The sequence below is a fragment of the Nothobranchius furzeri genome, chromosome 6 (assembly GCF_043380555.1).
Source record: "Nothobranchius furzeri strain GRZ-AD chromosome 6, NfurGRZ-RIMD1, whole genome shotgun sequence".
Classification (NCBI taxonomy): domain Eukaryota; kingdom Metazoa; phylum Chordata; class Actinopteri; order Cyprinodontiformes; family Nothobranchiidae; genus Nothobranchius; species Nothobranchius furzeri.
The window spans coordinates 26,061,828-26,080,018 of NC_091746.1; the positions used below are offsets into that span (position 1 = coordinate 26,061,828).

At 44.1% G+C, this 18,191-nt stretch overlaps 1 protein-coding gene across 3 annotated transcripts; it reads right to left on the minus strand.

Annotated features, from left to right (window-relative positions):
* Nucleotides 1–7,620: 7,620 nt before the first annotated feature.
* On the minus strand, nucleotides 7,621–17,575 carry cpz (carboxypeptidase Z). Of its 3 annotated transcripts, none has more exons than XM_015971574.3 (13): nucleotides 17,295–17,575; nucleotides 16,755–16,784; nucleotides 15,757–15,808; nucleotides 14,603–14,925; nucleotides 14,308–14,523; nucleotides 13,987–14,183; nucleotides 11,436–11,597; nucleotides 11,204–11,362; nucleotides 11,001–11,136; nucleotides 10,091–10,230; nucleotides 9,764–9,863; nucleotides 9,015–9,160; nucleotides 7,621–8,258 (listed from the first exon to the last, which is right to left on the minus strand). In XM_015971574.3, the coding sequence occupies exons 1-13, from the start codon at nucleotides 17,383–17,385 to the stop codon at nucleotides 8,055–8,057; spliced, it is 1,956 nt and encodes a 651-aa protein (XP_015827060.3). In that variant the 5' UTR covers nucleotides 17,386–17,575; the 3' UTR covers nucleotides 7,621–8,054. The 3 variants fall into 3 exon arrangements, with proteins under 3 accessions (XP_015827060.3, XP_015827050.3, XP_015827068.1); XM_015971564.3 differs by having other exon boundaries at nucleotides 13,948–14,183; XM_015971582.3 differs by lacking the exons at nucleotides 15,757–15,808; nucleotides 16,755–16,784; nucleotides 17,295–17,575 and having other exon boundaries at nucleotides 13,948–14,183; nucleotides 14,603–14,739; nucleotides 14,828–14,919.
* Nucleotides 17,576–18,191: the final 616 nt, after the last annotated feature.

Sequence of the window (18,191 nt, forward strand, 5' to 3'; positions counted from 1 at the left end):
AACAAGTATAGCAGTAATTAAGTGACTACATGACCTATCAGGAACAGATGTAATTCAGATGAGAAGCTAGGATCAGCTCACAGGAGTAAGTGGCACAGAGACGGAATGAAATAGACTCTTATGTTGGTACCAATAAAGAATAAATTATGACAAATATTTAACAATATGTACAATAAAAATCAATAAATGACCTTATGCAGACATCAAAAATACAAATAATCAAAACTGAATAGAATGTCCATTAATTGGGTAGCACATGATCGATGGCAACTTCAAAACTCCAGCGGACCCAAGGACCAGTGAATTGGTCCTAAAGAATGAGTCCAGTGTCCGTGAGAGAGAGAGGGAATTGTGAAGGACATGATTAGGGTAATCATGGCTCGCTGTTTAATGAAGTTGCTGAGGAACTCCTACCAGCCCAACAGTGGTGGAAAAAGTCTGATTCAACCCTCCTGGCTTGGTTCAGGGATTCTGGGCTTTTAGGCTTGCGGCCTAGGGTCTAGTGGGTAGCTCGCCATTCAATGAGAGAAGACTAGAGCTGAGGAAAATAATCAAATAATCGATGCATCGGGATGCGGACATAAACGATTCTGCATCGTAGAAGAGTACGCCATAATCTATTATGGTGGAATGTAGTTTTGTTTTTTTAAGCGCACCATCCAAATCTGTCAGAGTGAGCGTCCTCCACATTTACCTCCGCCTTAATGTGGTACTGCAGGGCTGAGCGCTAGAGTTGTCACCCGAGACCAAACCGGAACCGAATCAGCCCGACCGGTTCTGTTGGATTTGGGCCGTGAATTATGTTAATTGAGCGGGTTGTCGTGCAGCGCGCTCCGCTCGCTCGATCAGCGACCGAGAGAGAGAGGGGGAGAGAGAGAGACTGTCTGCTCACACAAGAGAGACGATCAGAGGACGCTCCTCCAAACCGATGCTCCAAACACGCGTTATTTTCATAATTTCATTATTATTTCTCCTGGAAGCGCTCTGTCAGACTGCTTGTTGTAATGTAGGGAGATCCGGTCGTGGGGAGGGGGCGGGGTCAGTGACGGCGGCTGCAGCTTGATCGTCTGTCTCTTATTTAGGGACACGGAGAAGTTAAAATGAGAGAGAGATAGAAGATAGAAGTTCTGTTCCACTTTATTCTTTTGTTTCATGAAGATAAACTGATGTTAAATTCAGCTTAAAGAGAAGCTGGGAGGAAGCTTTGGTTCATTTGAAGTTACAGGAGGTCTTGTCTCCTGCTGCTCCTCCAGAGACAGCATGGACATGAGGGTTACATGGTGAGGGTCACATGGTGAGGGTCACACAGGACAGGTTAGTGGAAAGGTTTGTAGTTAGCTGGTTAGTGAAGGAGATCCATCAGATGTGTAATTTAATCCTAATCCAGCCCACAGCCTTCTGCTGGTGTTATTATCAGCAAGAAAAAAACACACATCTTAAATATTATTGGAAGTGTAGAATTTGTTTTATGTTTTATTGTTTTCTGCACCAAACAGAACTTGATTCATTCTCCAACATTTCAGAAACGAACCACTGGGTTCAAATGAAATAACAAACTAAGTCAAACATTTCATTTGGTGTTATTTCTGACACCCTTCAACTGTGGCATAAATATTTGACTCTAAAGCTGCTCAGAGACATTAAACACTCATATATGAACACATTATGGATTTTATTATTACATTATGTGTCCTGTAGGTTTTCAGTACTTTTTTAGATTTTGTGAGTTTTTGCAAAGCGTGTTTTTCTCAGCCTGAGGCGTGGTGTTGAACGAGGAAACAGATTGTTTTACTTTGTTAAATCTTCTTAAATGTTTAAAATGTTTTGTCCTAACCTGTTGTGAATGGAGAGCTTTTGCGGGATGGCAGGTTGTGTCAATTACGTTTTAGATAAAAAAAATAAAAAGTAATTATCTGACATCTTCTATTTATCGATGAAAACAAATCAATATGAAATAATCGTGATGCATCGTGATGCATCGGGATATCGAATCGAATTGAATCGTTGACCCAATAATCGTAATCGAATCGAATCGGGAGACAAGTGAAGATTCACACCTCTAGAGAAGACCTGGCCATTTCCATCATTTTAAAGACATCTCCACACTCTTTCTTTCCGTCTGAGTAACCGTAGTTGGCTCCTGCAGCAACTCTTTCTCTGTGTCCCCTTGTGCTTACCGACATCGTCTGGCTGTGAGCTATTTAACCTCCTAATTGGCTAAGATTTGGCCATGTGACTGGCGACGTCGAAGACATACTGGCCAGTTTATTAGAGACAGACGGAAAAGAGGAGACCAGAACCAGGCCCATCATTTGGCAACTGGGTTACATATGTGCTACAGTAATCTAGACGGGAGGAAATAAAGGCATGGATAACCATTTCAAATTCACGTTTTGACACAAACCTTTGCCGTTTGGAGATATTTCTTAAGTGATAAAAACTATTTTGGACCAATGTTTGAGAGGCCTTCAAGAGACATTGATTGGTCAAAAACACACAAATACCTTAAGTGTGTCTTGATGGCAGAAGATAAATGACCTAGTTGCTGACTTATCAGGGGAACCATGCTCTCAGGGGCAATGATCAGACATTCAGTCTTTTCAGAGTTTAACTGAAGAAATTTTTCTTCTAGCCAGCTGGTGATTGCTGATAGACACTCTAGTAATTACACAATTTATAGAATCCTTAAAAGAGCAGTACAGCTGAATGTCATCTGCATATAGGTGATAAGAGACATTGTGAAAATAATCAATTATCTGTCCAAGAGGGTGTATGTACAGTAGAAACAGCAGTGGACCCAAAACAGAGCCTTGGGGTACCCCACAGAACAGATCAGTAGAATCTGGCATGATTTGGTTTATGCAGAAACTGTAACTTCTGTTAGAAAGGTACGATCTAAACCAGTCTAGAACAGTTCCAGAGATCCCCACCGAGTTACCAAGTCGGTTAATCAAAAGCTGCAGAAAGATCCAACAATACTAACAATGTAGCCATCAAGATGTCGGTGGAACTATGAGAAAGGCTATTTCTATACAACGCTTTTTACAAAAGCAGGATTGGAATTCTTCACAACTTTTGTACAGTTACAGAAAAGTAATCAGCTGATCCTAACCCATAAACACAAACGTGAATAAAAATAGATGTACAAACGCGAGTCAATTCGAAATCATCAGGTTTGCTTTTGAAAGTTTGAAACTCCTAAAGAAAACGGATGCAAAAGGTAGACGTGAAAACTCCTCAGAAAGGAGAAATGGCTTTACTGTTCCACCATGGAACTGGACAGTCTACAGAGAGTGATGCTGACTTGTTGCAACAATGGTCCTTTCGGCTGCGTGCGTTAAATCATCAAGTCTTTAATAACAAAATCTCTTAAATTCAACAACATAAGACAGCTAAGTGAAAATTTCACGAGCCACAGGGAAGAATGCTAGGGGAAATAATCTTCACACATACTGTCCAACACTGATGAAGAGCAGTTCTCAGCAAGTCTAGACATACATATTAGTTCTGCCCAACAGGTCAGTAAAAGAAGAGGCAGACTAGGAGCCAGCCATGCACTCAGGCATGAGGATGGTTCCTGAGCTTATACGGGCTGCGCTCAGGCTGAAGTTGTGGTTGTGCCTGCAGCCAGTGGCTGCTGCCTACCTGCAGTCTCACTGAAGTTAATGCAACATGGCAGCCCTGAGGGCAGAGCCTGCACAACTTTCTCAGCCCTCTCGGAGTAATTGGTGACCCCTGAACCTGCCCTTCGTATAAAAAGAGGAAAGGGAGGGCAAAGGAGAGGAGGGGGAGACAGGACAGTGCATCGTCAACAGATGGGGAGACGAGATTACGCAGAAGAACAAAAACCAAAGGCAGAAAAAATAGAAGATTCAGGAAGACGTGAGCCAGGAGGAAAAGGTTAATCTCTTTCTGTGGACAGTTCGAAAGTTCAGCCATTAAAGTCTGTAATACAGATGTGTGTCCTTTTTAAACAAACATGGAAACCAATAGTATAGGGCCTAATCTTTAAACCAGGAGTTTGTACAGATAATGTCAAGATTCGTAAACAATACAAACATTTCCTCAGGTTATTAAAGGGACAACATCATCATCATCAAAAATAAACTATTTCACTTTTGTTCACTGATGTTAACAAGTTGTAGACTTTGATAGAATTCATCCCACTAGATTTATAACGTCCTCCAATAAGCCGTGTTTCACTTTACACTGGACACACACACACACACACACACACACACACACACACATACACACACACACACACATATATATATATATATATATATATATATATATATATATATATGTTTATGTATTTGGCAGATGCTTTTATCCAAAGCGACTTACAATTTATAACCTATAGGGCATGTTGTGGTCTGTGGGGGAAACCGGAGTACCCGGAGGAAACCCACGCATGCATGGGGAGAACACGCAACTCCAAGCAGAAAGGCCGCAGCTGAGATTCGAACCTGCAACCTTCGTGCTGCGAGGCAACAGTGATAACAACTGCGCCACCATGCAGCCACGTATGTATGTATATACACATATATATATGTGTATACACACATATACATATACATATATATATATATATATATATATATATATATATATATATATATATATATATATATATATATATACACATATACATATACATATATATACATACATATTAGGGGTTGTATGAACTAGTCGACTTCACGGCTCTGTAGTGACTTTTTATGCCTGTCATCGACTAGTCGCTGTCACGTGATAATGACTGACAAGATGCAGTCCTTGGAAAAGACAGCAGGTGAAAAGACGTTGTGCCAGAGCGTCGGTACTGACACAGGCGGTAAAACGGACATTTAACCAAACTGTGACCTTTTCCCTCTTGCAATTCTACCTTCCCCTCACCCCCATCCTAACCGTAACCAGTTTGCGCATGCAAAGCTCTGATCGTTGACGCGCTCCAGACATCTGCGTCCTGAGCACCGGCAAATCAGGTGTCACCACCTCAAAAACAAATTTAACACGCGATCGTTCATGTCGGCTCATTTCCTTTAATGTTTTCTGTCTGCTATTTGTGCCTGATGCGTTTCGCTGCTGCGTAGCGAGGCGCATCACCTGTTTTGTCCTCCGGTGATGAACCCCCAAAATTCCACTATTTCCACTCCGCTCCGGCACGAACTCCGCAGCAAAAACGGTCCCGTTGTAGTCGGCCGGTGAGCACTCTGCTGTTTTTGTGGTCGGTAGATCTTTAAGAACTGCAGTTCAAAGGTAACTCATATATATATACATACATATATATATATATATGATAAGTGACCCGCACTTGTATAGCGCCTCTCAGAGTAAGGACTCCAAAACGCTTTACACTACAGTGTATCATTCATCCATTCACACACACACATTCACACACTGATGGTGATGAACTACGATGTAGCAACAGCTGCCCTGGGGCGCACTGACAGAGGCGAGGCTGCCGAGCACAGGCACCACCGGTCCCTCCGACCACCACCAGCAGGCAAGGTGGGTTAACACACACACACATATATATATATATATATATATATATATATATATATATATATATATATATACACACACACACACATTCATATGTATATACGTTTGTATTCATCCAAGTTAGTCATTAAACAACTGGATCTCCATCCTTAGGCAGATAGTTGTCCTGCATTCATGACTGCGGCCTTGTCTGTGTGGGTTTTCTATGCAGAATGAATCCATTTGTCTCCACTGATGGAAAATAATTGCAAAGCAAACAAATCATCTCTGCCACATTGAGCAGGCTTCTACTCCCGGGGCAAAGCAGCTCGATCGCTGCAGGAAAGAAGACGGACTGACACGGAGATTAACGAGGAAGAAAAGGGAAGCGAGGCAAAAGAGGAGGCTAGAGGAGGTGCAGAGCTAAACGCTCTGGCGTTGGGATTATAAATGCAGAGCGCTCCAAAGCAGCGCTTGTTGCAGAAGCTGATGCAGTGGGAGTGAGACGTCTACGTGGTGTTCTGAGGAGGCTGAAGAAAACGGGGAGAGTTGGAGGCCTCCGTGGAGACTCAGTCCAGGAACATAAGGAGGAGACGTCTGGAGATGCCCTGCTCTGGGGCAGAGATGAAAGAAAATGTTTTTATTACGGGTGTTCCACACAAACTTGGTGACGATATGAAGAATAAAGTTTTTAAAATCAAAAACGTTCTTAATATCAGATGAATATGAAGTTTGTGATGTATCTGTCTGGTTCCTGAGCTGCTGTTTCTGAGGAGGACATGTTTGCAAGGCTTAGAAACTCCAGCGTGTCCTCCTGGCTCATCCCGCGGCGCCTCCTGCTGGTGGGACGGAGGTGTTCAGGAGGCCTCCTGACCAAATGCCTGAACCACCTCAGCTGGCTCCTCTCAGCGTGGAGGAGCAGCGGCTCTACTGGAGTAGAGAGATGTTCCTTGCTCAGTTTAACCCAACATGCTAATTACAGTGCCACCAACTGCACCCCCCAGAAATATCTACGCAACTAATCCCACTGAGGTCAACCGCTGGTTCCATCCTGCAGAACACCATCTCAGAAGCTAACCAGCTGCTCCAGATGGACTCCAGCAGCAGAAGACCACTGTCAGCTAAGAACAAGAAACAGGTTACAAACCAGGATCACCAGAGCTGGACCAGAAGAGACAGGAACACCCTTTTCTAGTCTGATGAATCAGCTGCATCCTAACCCCGACCCATCTTCTGATGGCTACTCCCAGCAGGACCATGCAACATGTCACAAAGCTCAGCTCATGACTTCCTGGACGCCAACGGCCTCCACAGTCACCAGATCTCAGACCAGTCCAGAACCTTTGCGGATGATGCTGTCGTCATGTCAACATGGACCAGAACCTATGCTCTTTCTTTCTAATGCCCATAATAATAAAGCACATGGTGATGTGGGTCATTATGACCATCGTTGTTGTGGTAGGTGTCTTTACAGGAACCCTGAGACCCTCCTGAGGTCTGAAACTGGACCAATGGTCTTATTCAGCATTTAAGCCCGAGTCGTTTAAGGAGGGAGAAGACCTGTTACGGTCACGTCCTTCACATGTCGTTTATTTAAAGGTTAGTTCTTTTTGGTTTTCATTTATCTTGTATTTCCCTACAAACGCTGTTTCTCTATTCTAACTACGGACAGGAAAGGGACCATATATGGTCATATATAAGGCTTGTTTACTGGGCGACTCGAAAATAACAACGGAAAAATAAAAATTGTGTGTGAAAAGTCACCGCTGAGCTGCTGGAGAATCCAGAAAACTCACCTGAAAAGTGCTTGGCTCTGAATTTTTGTCCACCGAGTGAAACAATCCCCACAGGTGTGGGCGGAAGTGTACGGGACGCATCTCTCCACGTGTCCTTCCGCGACACCTGACTAAAAAAAAGAGGAATAAAACTTCCCCTTGGCGTATAAAATTCAATTCATTCATAACAGTAATTTAAATTAGACGAAGCTTTAAAACTAAAACTAAAACATCAATTTACGATTAAAAAAACTCTGGTAGTAAACCCTTGATTTATTCTCTGCTGCCCTCTAGCGGGCAACACGAGTCATCTCTAGAGCATCTGTCCACGTCATTAAAGGCACCAGGAAAACTTGTTTCACTGTTTATTATATGTTTATGTCCAGAAATGGAAACAAAGCTCTCAGTTCTTTTGTTTGCACATTACAAAGCTTTAAATGCAGATGCTTCACGTGTCTGTTGGCTTGTAACTGCAATACAGTAAATACCGACAAGCATAAAAGGAATTTATCATCTAAATGTGGGGAGAACCTGTCACCAAATCACATTTCTGTGTGTAAGAATTACATATGCAACAGTTTTACGCCAATTTAAATTGAATGACCTGAGTGATCTGGTTCAAATTGTGTTTACTCGTCCTGGTTGAGAGCGATTATGTCAGGTTGTTTTATTGTTTGTTTGTTGTTTATTGAGAGTTTAAGTGTTCCTGCTACACCCAAAAGCACGGCCGGGACTGGATAAAGATCACAAGTTTCCTCGTTGTTTTTTTTCCCCCCAGATCTTGTTTTACACGTTTCTCAGAAGCCAGTTTGGAGGAGAGATTCCAGACTGGGAGAAGTAGTTCCACCACCACGGTTTCTCCTCCCTCTCCACGTCCCCCTCAGCAACATCTGGACTGCTGTAGCGTTCAAACTGGTTGTAGGGGTCAAACCGGTCCCAGGTGTCCGTCGTAGGGAAAAGGTGGTCATTGATGTCCGGCTCCACGGGAACCTGCGTGCAGGTGAGAGGTAAAACCAAAGAGAAGTCAAAAACCTGCAGGATTTCACGGAGAATTTTAACATTTATTTAGTGCACTTTGGGGAAAACTGCTCATTTGAAAACGTTGTCATTGTTACTGATATCAGATTAAAATTGTGCCGTTAGAGTCATTGGTTCCTTTACAGTCCCCTAATTACTAAGTACTTACATGGTAATTACATAGTAAGTTAAAGTGTATTATTGTTTCTGAGTTCTTAAACAGTTATTAGCATGTAACTCAGTTTCAATTCTAATTTTTATTTTTATTAATCATTCCGAGTAAATACAGCTTTACACAATAATTACACTTTATTACAGCTGTAATTACACAAGAATACACTAACTTACTTTGTAATTACCATGTAAGTACTAGGTAATTATGGAACTTTAAAAGGAAGCGTTACCGAGTCATTCACAAGTTACGCAGCTCATCCTCTTTGTTCGTTTCCCCTGTGAGCAAAAGGCTACGCATGTGAGGGTTTCCAGTCAGTTTGCACGAGTAGATGCCGGCATTGTTTATTTTAGAATAACCCAAAACAAGTTTCCAACTCCTGCAAATTTCTTCTATCTCAAATCTGGACAGCACCACTGAATCGTGTTGCTACAGATGCTTCTCCTCACAGAGGGAGAGAAACACCAACAGAAACCCCCGGATTTGCTGCTGCAAAGCGATCTTTGGTTTGAGGCTGTGGAGCTAAAGGTGTAACGTGCGACCGCAACGATCCAAACCTTCTCCAGGACAAAGTCCACCAGTCCAGCCTTGTTCATGTTGTGAGGCAAATAAACTCTTTTGCTGACTTTGGAGAAACCCTTGGCTGTAGCGGTCAGGATGTGGGTGCCAGGATTCAGCAGCCGCCAGTAGTCCCCGTCCTCAGCTGTTAGCGAGAAAGAGATGATGTTTTTGAATCATCAGTGACTTCAGCGAACCCTGGATCAAAGCTTAAAGTAGAAATATTATGACTTGTATCTTAAGTTTTAATAGATCTGTGGCTGACACTAAACATGTTCGTTGAGTTCTTTGCACTAAATCCCTCTCAGATCAAAAAATCTTAACAGTTTTATTCTTGACATTTTCAGGACCTTCCAGAATCAGCCATTTTGGGTCTTTGTCACTTTAAGAAAACAATCTGGAGCTGGCCACACCCATCCCTCCCCTGATTGGCTACTATAAGCTGAGAAGCTCCAAGGAGAGCTGCTCCTACAGAAGAAAAGGTGTAGGGTGGTGCTACGCTAGTTTTCCTTATTGTGACATCACAAATAGGGACATTTTGAAACAGCTTGTTTTAGGCAAATAATTCCTTCTGACATAAAAACAGACGGACGGGTTTCTCTCGTGTTTGGAGCGTTTATAGAAGCAGTAGAAACCTGCAGGGCGGCGCTAAAGGATGCCAGACGTGAGTTTTGCACAAATCCTAAAACAGTTCTAAAAGTTATACAATCCAGTTTTTAAGTGGGTGTTTTGTTTGGTTTTTTTTTACCTGTGGTGACGTCTCTTCTAATCCCCCTGACAGAGACCGTGGCACCTTTTATACCATTTCCATCCAAATCCTTAACAACACCTTTAATTCCTCGATGGACCTGTTCAGGGAAACAAGTCACAAACCTCTTCACAGCAGCGAGGAGCTTTGAGTGAGAAAAAGGACTGAAACCAGGCATTCACATTTCTTCTGAGAGCTCAAGCTCTCATATTTTTACCTGAGATTGTTCACAAATTAGTTCTCGGTGCACGGTAAGCAGGTGAATTCTGAGCTTTCATTATCATTGTGTTGTTTCCAACACGTCACGCTCGTCTAGAAGAAACTTACAGACTCGAGAAAACTGAGCAGAGCTTCCTTATTCCGCTTCCACTCTGGGTAAAGCTCCGCCTCGGAGGGGAATTTGTCACATCCAAGCTCCACTGTGATCTCCATACAGTTGGTGTGCAAGTAATTAAAGTCAGACATGCCTGCAGAGGAAATGAGATGGATTATTTTAGCAGGGTTCAGTCAATCAATCAAACTTTATTTATGCAGCACTTAATCATGCAACACATGCAACTCAGAGCGCTTAACAAATTGAAAAGGCCCCGCATTCCCACATTCCCTCCCATCCCCAGAAATTTTAAAACAGTCTGACAATAAAAACCCCTTCACAACACTCATCCTCCGGCACACACACCCACACACACATACATGCCCCCCCCACCCCCACCCCCCATTGAAAAATCACGATGGGCTGAGATCAGGTGACTCAAACCAGCTAAGATAAGGAAACGCCATCAGGGGAGCCATCCGCCCCGACACCAGCAGATCTGCAGCAGCAGCCGAGGCACCGACACAGGGCGCCCAGGGCAGGGAGGGCGGAGACCCCCCACCTCCACCCAGGCACACCTGGAAAGCACCCAGGCCGCCACAGCCGACCACCGCCCCCCAGGGCAGAGGGCTCCCAGAGAGGAAACACTAGAAAAAGGTTAAATTAAGGTTGAAATATAAAATCATAAGAGCTAAAATGAGAATTTTAACATAAAAAGTTATTTAGATATTAAAATAATGTTGATCATAAATCTATGGTAAAAAATAGCATGTATAAAGAAAGAATACATTAAATAAATAACTAAATAAATAAATAAATTTAAAAAGTGATAGTAATCAGTTAAAAGATGGGTCTTGAGCCTGTTTCTAAAAACATGAACGTTATTTGGAGATGTTTCTCCTCGAGGTTGGAAGAGAATCTCACCCCCAGCAAAGCTGTACCACAGCGCCCCATTGATGATGCCCCTATTCCGATAGAAGGAGGCTCCACATCTGTCTGTGTCATTGTTGGACATGGTGGCGTGGGCATCAGCGTAGGTTCGAGCCAGCTGCTTGAAGACCTGAGTGATGGAAGGTTAGTGGTTATTGACGGGGTGGATCCAGGTGTTACCTGTACTCTGTTCATACCTGCTCATCTGGAGTGGGTGAGAACATCTTCTCCTCGTGTGGGTGTTTGGAGAAGTCGAAGGGGTAGGAGATGACCAGCTCTCCTCCATGGAGGCTGGCCGACTGAACAAAAGGCAGTGACCTGATCCACTTCATTACTGCATAAGTCTCTGGTGCCACCTGTAGCCCAAATGTAGGTACTACATTATGTTGGTAGACTGGTCGCCTCAGACTGCGTCTTGAGTTTTCCTACCTTGCTAAACCAGTAGGAATCTGGGATTGGGATGTGGTCAGAGCGGTAGTGTCTGCTTCGCCTGTTCCGGTAGAAGATGGACGTGAGATCCGGAAAGTTGCGGTTCAGGTCGAGATTCTGGGCGTTAGTCCGTCCGTTTGTCCAGCCATTCAACAAGTGACCCTGAAACGTTAGCGGCCAAACAGCTAGAGGCATTAAAATGTGTGAAATCTGTCGAGAATCAGGATGAACGTTGGTGATAACGATGTTGTTTGATCATTAGTAGAAGAAAGGATTGTGTCAAAAACAAGAAATACAATGGACAAATGATATTAGTCAGTCAGTCAGACTATTTCTGTTAATACTATTGTTAACATGTGGACAAGACCATGTATCCGTCAGGACTAAAGCCATAAAGATGCTGAAGCCATCAGAAAAGCCAGAAATTTTTGTTTTTTTTCATCCAAATTACTTGAAAATGGATTTTTCCTTCTTAAACTTGTAACGTACAAAAAGATCTATTTTTCACCATTTCATTGACACAACATGGCAACACCATCTGGACTCCCAAAACTACCCTTTGCTCACTTATTGTTCCTCAACACAGAAACAAATATTCTCTCCCTAGGTCCTGCACTCTCTGAGTAGAAGACTGGCTGCTGCAATCCTCACAACCTACTGGAAGACTTCATGACTTTACAGTTATAAGTTAAAGAGCAAGTCACCCCCTAGCAGATTCTTACTCCACTCCCACTTCCTGTTTGAAAAATGCAACAAATGCTGTTGCCTAGCAGACCGAGAGGGCGGAGCCGCTAACAAATACACACACGGGCTCATAACGACATTGTGACATCATATGGTACCAGCTAACGCTCTAGGGTACCTCTTAGCCAATAGCGATGGCAGATTTAAATTCAAATGCAGTGCAGAGTTTTTACCTGACAACGGCACAACACTGACAGTTTTAGGCAGAAAATTTAAATTTTAACTAAAATGCACTAAAGTGCAAAACGATTGACTACACGTGTCTGCAGCACGATTAGACACACATTTATATAGTTTATCAGAAAAAAAGGTAGATTTGGAGATAACTTGTTCTTTAAATAATCACGTGTTGAATGAACAAGATGTTTAAGTCAACACATATGATTATTATGTTATGCAGAGAGTGCAGGACCTTGGGTGAGAATATTTGTGTCTGCGTTGAGGAACAATAAGTGAGCAAAGGGTTGTTTTGGGAGTCCAAATGATGTTGCCATGTTGTGTCAATGAAATGGTGAAAAATAGATCCTTTTGTACGTTACAAGTTTAATATTTTGAATGCAAACTAAAGAAACAAAGGGTAACTAAAGAATTTTCCTCGTCAGCATGCATGTAGCAACTGATTTGTAATCAGTATTCCTGAGCTTAAAGGGAAATAAACTTTAGGCATGGAAAAGGTGCAAGTTTGGTTTTCACAATCAGAGATTTAAAAACCATCCGGTCAAAGACTTAACCGTGCAGCAAATGCACAGTTCAGAATAAACTGTGAAATGTTTTTAAAATGCCTTTTCAGCCATTTGTTGGTTCTGAACCGTGCGAGAAATTTCAGCAGCATGCCCACATCAGAGGTCGTAAGAGGCTGCGAGACCCAGAGGTAATATTTTACTGTAAACTCTGACAATAATGAAAGCCCAAAGAATATGAGAGACGCGTGAATCTAGAGGTTTGATCTGCAGGACAAAGGAAGTTGAGACACTTCAGCAAAATTCAAACAAGCTTCTACAGAAATGGCCAAAAGTAGAGGGAATCGCAAGTTTTGGTTTAGATCTGTTTTCCATATGCTCCTGACGAACATCTCATAAGTTGGCACTAGGCAATTAGTGCACCTAGTGCCTCGTGCTGGAAAAGGCACGTATTGGGAGGAGTTCCCCAGGGATGATGTTTCGGTACCATTCTTTAGTCGGCCAGTGTTGAGACACTGAACTGGGAGTGAGTCCATTTCCTTTGCTGAGACACACATAAAAGGGTCCTGTGTTTGTAGACAATACACCAGACTGATGGAAGCACCCAAACTTACATTCTCCTTACAGAGTTCTGTACGTCTGGATGAAGGTAAATGAGGCAGCAAAGCTCCCAGTTTGTTCGTTTTTGCGTTATTCTCTAAACTTTTGACCGCGGCTGTACAGAAAAGCAAAGACTCATGCAGGTTTCCCACTACCAGCCAAAGTGTTCAACCAGTTTTCAAACGTTTTTGCTTCATTGTCCCGACAACTCTGACTGGCTGATCACTGAGGCTGGAAGTGGGAGCGTCTCTTCAGGACAAGCAGAAGGACGTGAATCAAGCAGGAGGTGGAAGCTCGTGTAGACGGACATCTCAGCGCTTCGTTCGCTAAAATGAAAGTTGCTTCATTTTACAAATATGCAAATATTTTCCGTGTCAACAGATTCAGCAGAGTACTCCACCTCCGACTAAAGCTGAAGGAGCTCAGCAGCACAGCGGACTGAAAGCGGATAATGGCAGTTTGTCTTGTTTTCAGTTAACAATATTTACTTCCTGGTTGGAGAGCTCCGGGTCATTGCTATCCTCTACCTCTGAGGCAGCCAACTCGTAGCCATCGGGGTTCATGGAGGCCAGAATATGGATCCGAGTGGTGTTGATGATGGTCTGGATTCTCTGGTTCCCCAGAATGTACTCTGAGCACAGATACTGGGCCAAGTAGATGAGCAGCTGACGACCCAGCACCTCGTTTCCATGCATGTTGCCCACCAACTTGATCTCGGGCTCAACTATGGAATAAAACATTAATGCGATCAAAGCAGCTGAAGGGGAACCAAGCTCTGAAGTGGAGTGATGCCGAATTATCACAACCAAAACAAATCTGATCATCTTAGAACGCTAATCCTGACTCACGTAGCTCGTGCTGTCCGGGGTTGTCTGTGAACTCAATCACCAGCAGGTCCCTGCCCTCCGTACTGCGTCCGATGCTGTACACGTGAGAGATGTGGGAGCACTTGGCTGCTGTCCTCTTCAGCAAGCTGTACATCTGAGCGTTGGAGGTGTACGTGAACTGGATGATGGTGCTGGGCTCCTCAGGTGAGAGGCTGGACAGCGCCAGCTCCTGTCTGGCTGAAGGGCAGGTCGAAGTCGGTTTACGTTATTTGCATTGGTCAACAAAGTAGAACAACACACCTAATTGGACCTTTACCTTTCAGCCCAGCCAGAGGGTCAAAGCAGCCTTCTTCTTCACTGGCAAAGAAGCGATCACAGTCCAGGAAGTAAGGCCAGGCCATCTCGATGGCATCAAAGGCGTGTCTGCAGTCCTTCCTCAGCGCCTCACATGTGCTGCGGCACGGTTTTATCATCTTGTTATCCCGGCAGGGCGAGGCTAGCACGGAGCAGCCTACGAGACGGATCTCAGGGGAGCACTCACCGTTGAGCAGAGCATGGATGACACTGAGGAGGAGGTACTCTGCCCCTGACTCTACTTCCAGACGACTCCGGTGACCGAGGATGTTGGGGAATATGGTTCTATAAATACAAAATGTGGCACCAGAAACTCTGGATTAATTACTTTTTTTTAAAATGTCCATTCGTTCTCTTCAGCCTAAGCAGAGAAGCCCAGACTTCCCTCTTCCCAGCCACTTGGACCAGCTCCTCCAGGGAATCCCAAGGCGTTCCCTGGCCAGGTGAGAGGCACGGTCCCTCCAACATGTCCTGGGTCTACCTTTAGGTCTCCTCCTTCACCAGGGAGGCATGCAAGAGGTATCTTAACCAGATGCCCGAGCCACCTCAACTGGCTCCTCTCGATGTGGAGGAGCAGCGTGTCTACTCCAAGCCCCTCCCGGATGACAGAGCTTCTCACCCTATCTCTAAGGGAGAGCCCAGCCACTCTTCGGAGAAAACTCATTTCGGCCGCTTGTATCCGCGATCTCGTTCTTTCGGTCACTACCCAAAGCTCATGACCATAGGTGAGGGTAGGAACGTAGATCGACCGGTAAATCGAGTTTCATCTTCCACCTCAGCTCTCTCTCCACCACGACAGACCGGTACAACGCCCGCATCACTGCAGACGCAGCACCAACCCACCTGTCGATCTCACGCTCCAGTTTTCCCTCACTCGTGAACAAGACCCCGAGATCCTTAAACTCCTCCACTTGAGGCAGAACCTCGTCCCTGACCAGGAGAAGGCATTCTACCCTTTTCCGAATCAAGACCTCGGATTTAGAGGAGCCGATTCTCATCCCAGCTCCACGTTCGGCTGCGAACCGCTCCAGCGAAAGCTGAAGATCACATCTGATGAAGCCAACAGGAATGACAAGGCCACTGAAATGCTGTGAAGATCTAAACTGCATGACCCACCTCGTGTATTCCACATCGTTACAGTAGCCGAGGTTCATCTCTGTGCAGGTAGCTGCGAGGAGAAAATTAGGAAACCCTAGTGAGGGGTTGAATTATTTATTACAAATAAACAGAAACTTCGGTTTTTGGTGTAGATGAACAAGTTTACAGTTCAACAGACATAATATAGTTTAAGAACATTTGTTCAGTTTTATTTTATTGTCCGAACTAAATTAAAAATACACTTAAATTCTTTTGCACTTGGTTGAAAATCTCTAAAAACGAACGTATTATTATCATGATGACGAGCTGCTGAAGCAGCAACTCGGGACAAAGATTCATAAAAACAGATTTTTGACACTGAAAAGGTTTTTTAACGCAGACTAAAAGTTTAGCGGAGTGACCCGAGCGCCCCGAGTCGATCATTTATGACTTTCGCCTCCACACTCGGAGCTCCATCGTGCTGGAGAAGACATTCACCACCAAAATGTTCTTTGAGGATCTGAGGAGTTCCTCATGGAGGGTGTTTTGGTACCATTCTTTATTTATGGCTTGTCTGAGGCTAAACCATGAGTGAGTCCATTCCCTGGGAAGCACCCCCCACACATGAATGATCTCAGACAGTACTGCTGGAGGACTGCATGGTGAGGACACTCATATTTTCTTCTCCAGATAATCCAACTATCAGGAAGAGGATTCATCAGAGAACAGGACCTCCTCCAGTCCAGCTGACGTTTAGGCTACAGGTAGGCTGAGGACTGGAGGAATATCACTTTGTCCTGATATTTACAGGGAAACTAGACTTTTAGGGAGTTGTATAATTCCAACACTAAAGAGGGATTTTGCTTTTAATGACAGTTCACTTGGTCATTTATAGAACAATCTGGAGGTTTTACCGCCAGAAATCTGAGGAAGAAAAGTTTATGATGAATATTTTTGTCACTCTCAGATGAAAGCTGCTCTCTGTAGTATGTTTCATGCACATCATCTTGCAGACAATAAAACAAAAAGCTACTTACGTGTTACTTCCTGCGCGCTGCTGCACATTCCTGAAGGAGAAGGGAAGTTAGCAAAACTTCACAGCATCCATGACGGTTTCTTCTACTGCATCACAGTCATTGGTTAACTGCTTTCCGAGCTCGCTGTTGCTTTACGGTATTTTAAGTTCTTACTCTAAATAAACTGCGATGCCATTTTTCTTACTGATTTTGCACGAGAACATCAGTGATCCTCAAACTCAACACAAGGTGGCGACAAAAACAAACAGCACGAGAATTCAGAAGCTTTTGTCTGAATAGGAATGAGGTTCAAAACACAACCGAGCCTGTTTATTCAGATCAGATTTCATCTAAATGAAAACACTGATTCGTTTGTAGAATCTAACTTCATATATTCTGCAAAGAAGCTGCATCCAAAACAGACAATAACACTGAGGAGTAAATGAACATGACCCAATCATTAGGTGTGTGTGTGTGTGTGTGTGTGTGTGTGTGTGTGTGTGTGTGTGTGTGTGTGTGTGCGTGCGTGTGTGTGTGTGTGTGTGTGTGTGAGGGTCTTACCTAAGAACTCGTCCCCTGGATGACATCTCCGCTGCGGAACGCAACAACAGCCTGTGAGGAGGAGCGACAGCGCCAAAAGTTCCAAACGCATGTTAGAAACGCGCGCAATGCGGCGAGCCGCTGGTGTGATGTGGCACAGTGGTGTGCGCGCGTGTCTGCTGCAACTTTCCGTCTGCTCTCGGTTCCGTGATAATTACCGCCCGCCGCACAGAGAGCTCCTTCCTTTGTCTGCGGAGCATCCCTGAGAGGAGCGGATCAGGGCGCGCTGCTGCAGCGATCATATTTCACACAGCGCGCGCGCGCGTGCGTGTGTGTGTGTGTGTGACGGCAAGTCCATAGGGGGGCGCTGGGGCTCTGCCCTCCCAGGTGCAAAGGGAGGAAAGTATTCAGATGAATTTGTCAAAATAAAGTGGAGACTTCTGAATAAATTCATATTTCATTAAGACAAAAATATTGTTTGTTTAATGTCTTACACTGATGATAATGATAAATGACCTGCACTACAGTGTATCATTCATCCATTCACACACACACGTTCACACACTGATGGTGATGAGCTACGATGTAGCCACAGCTGCCCTGGGGTGCACTGACAGAGGCGAGGCTGCCGAGCACAGGCGCCACCGGTCCTTCCGACCACCACCAGCAGGCAAGGTGGGTGAAGTGTATTGCCCAAGGACACAACAGCAGAATTCTCTGTCCGGAGCCGGGATCGAACCTGCAACCTTCCTCTGGACAAGCCGCTCTACCTCTTTCTTATTCACTCTCTCTCTTTCTTAACATTTTTTTAAAATCCCAATTACCTATTTTTGCTCATTTTAAATATATTTTTGAACATTTTCTAAATGCTTTTTTATACTTAAACATTTTTTTTGTTTTTGTGAAGCACCTCATGAT

Coding starts and splice junctions, on each gene's coding strand:
- cpz (XM_015971564.3), bottom strand. CDS start 17,385: ATGCGTTTGGAACTTTTGGCGCTGTCGCTCCTCCTCACAGGCTGTTGT. Junction 14,926..15,756: donor AACGATGTGGAATACACGAG/GTGGGTCATGCA, acceptor TTGTATTTATAG/AACCATATTCCCCAACATCC. Junction 9,864..10,090: donor TGCTCAGTTTTCTCGAGTCT/GTAAGTTTCTTC, acceptor TTCCCTGAACAG/GTCCATCGAGGAATTAAAGG.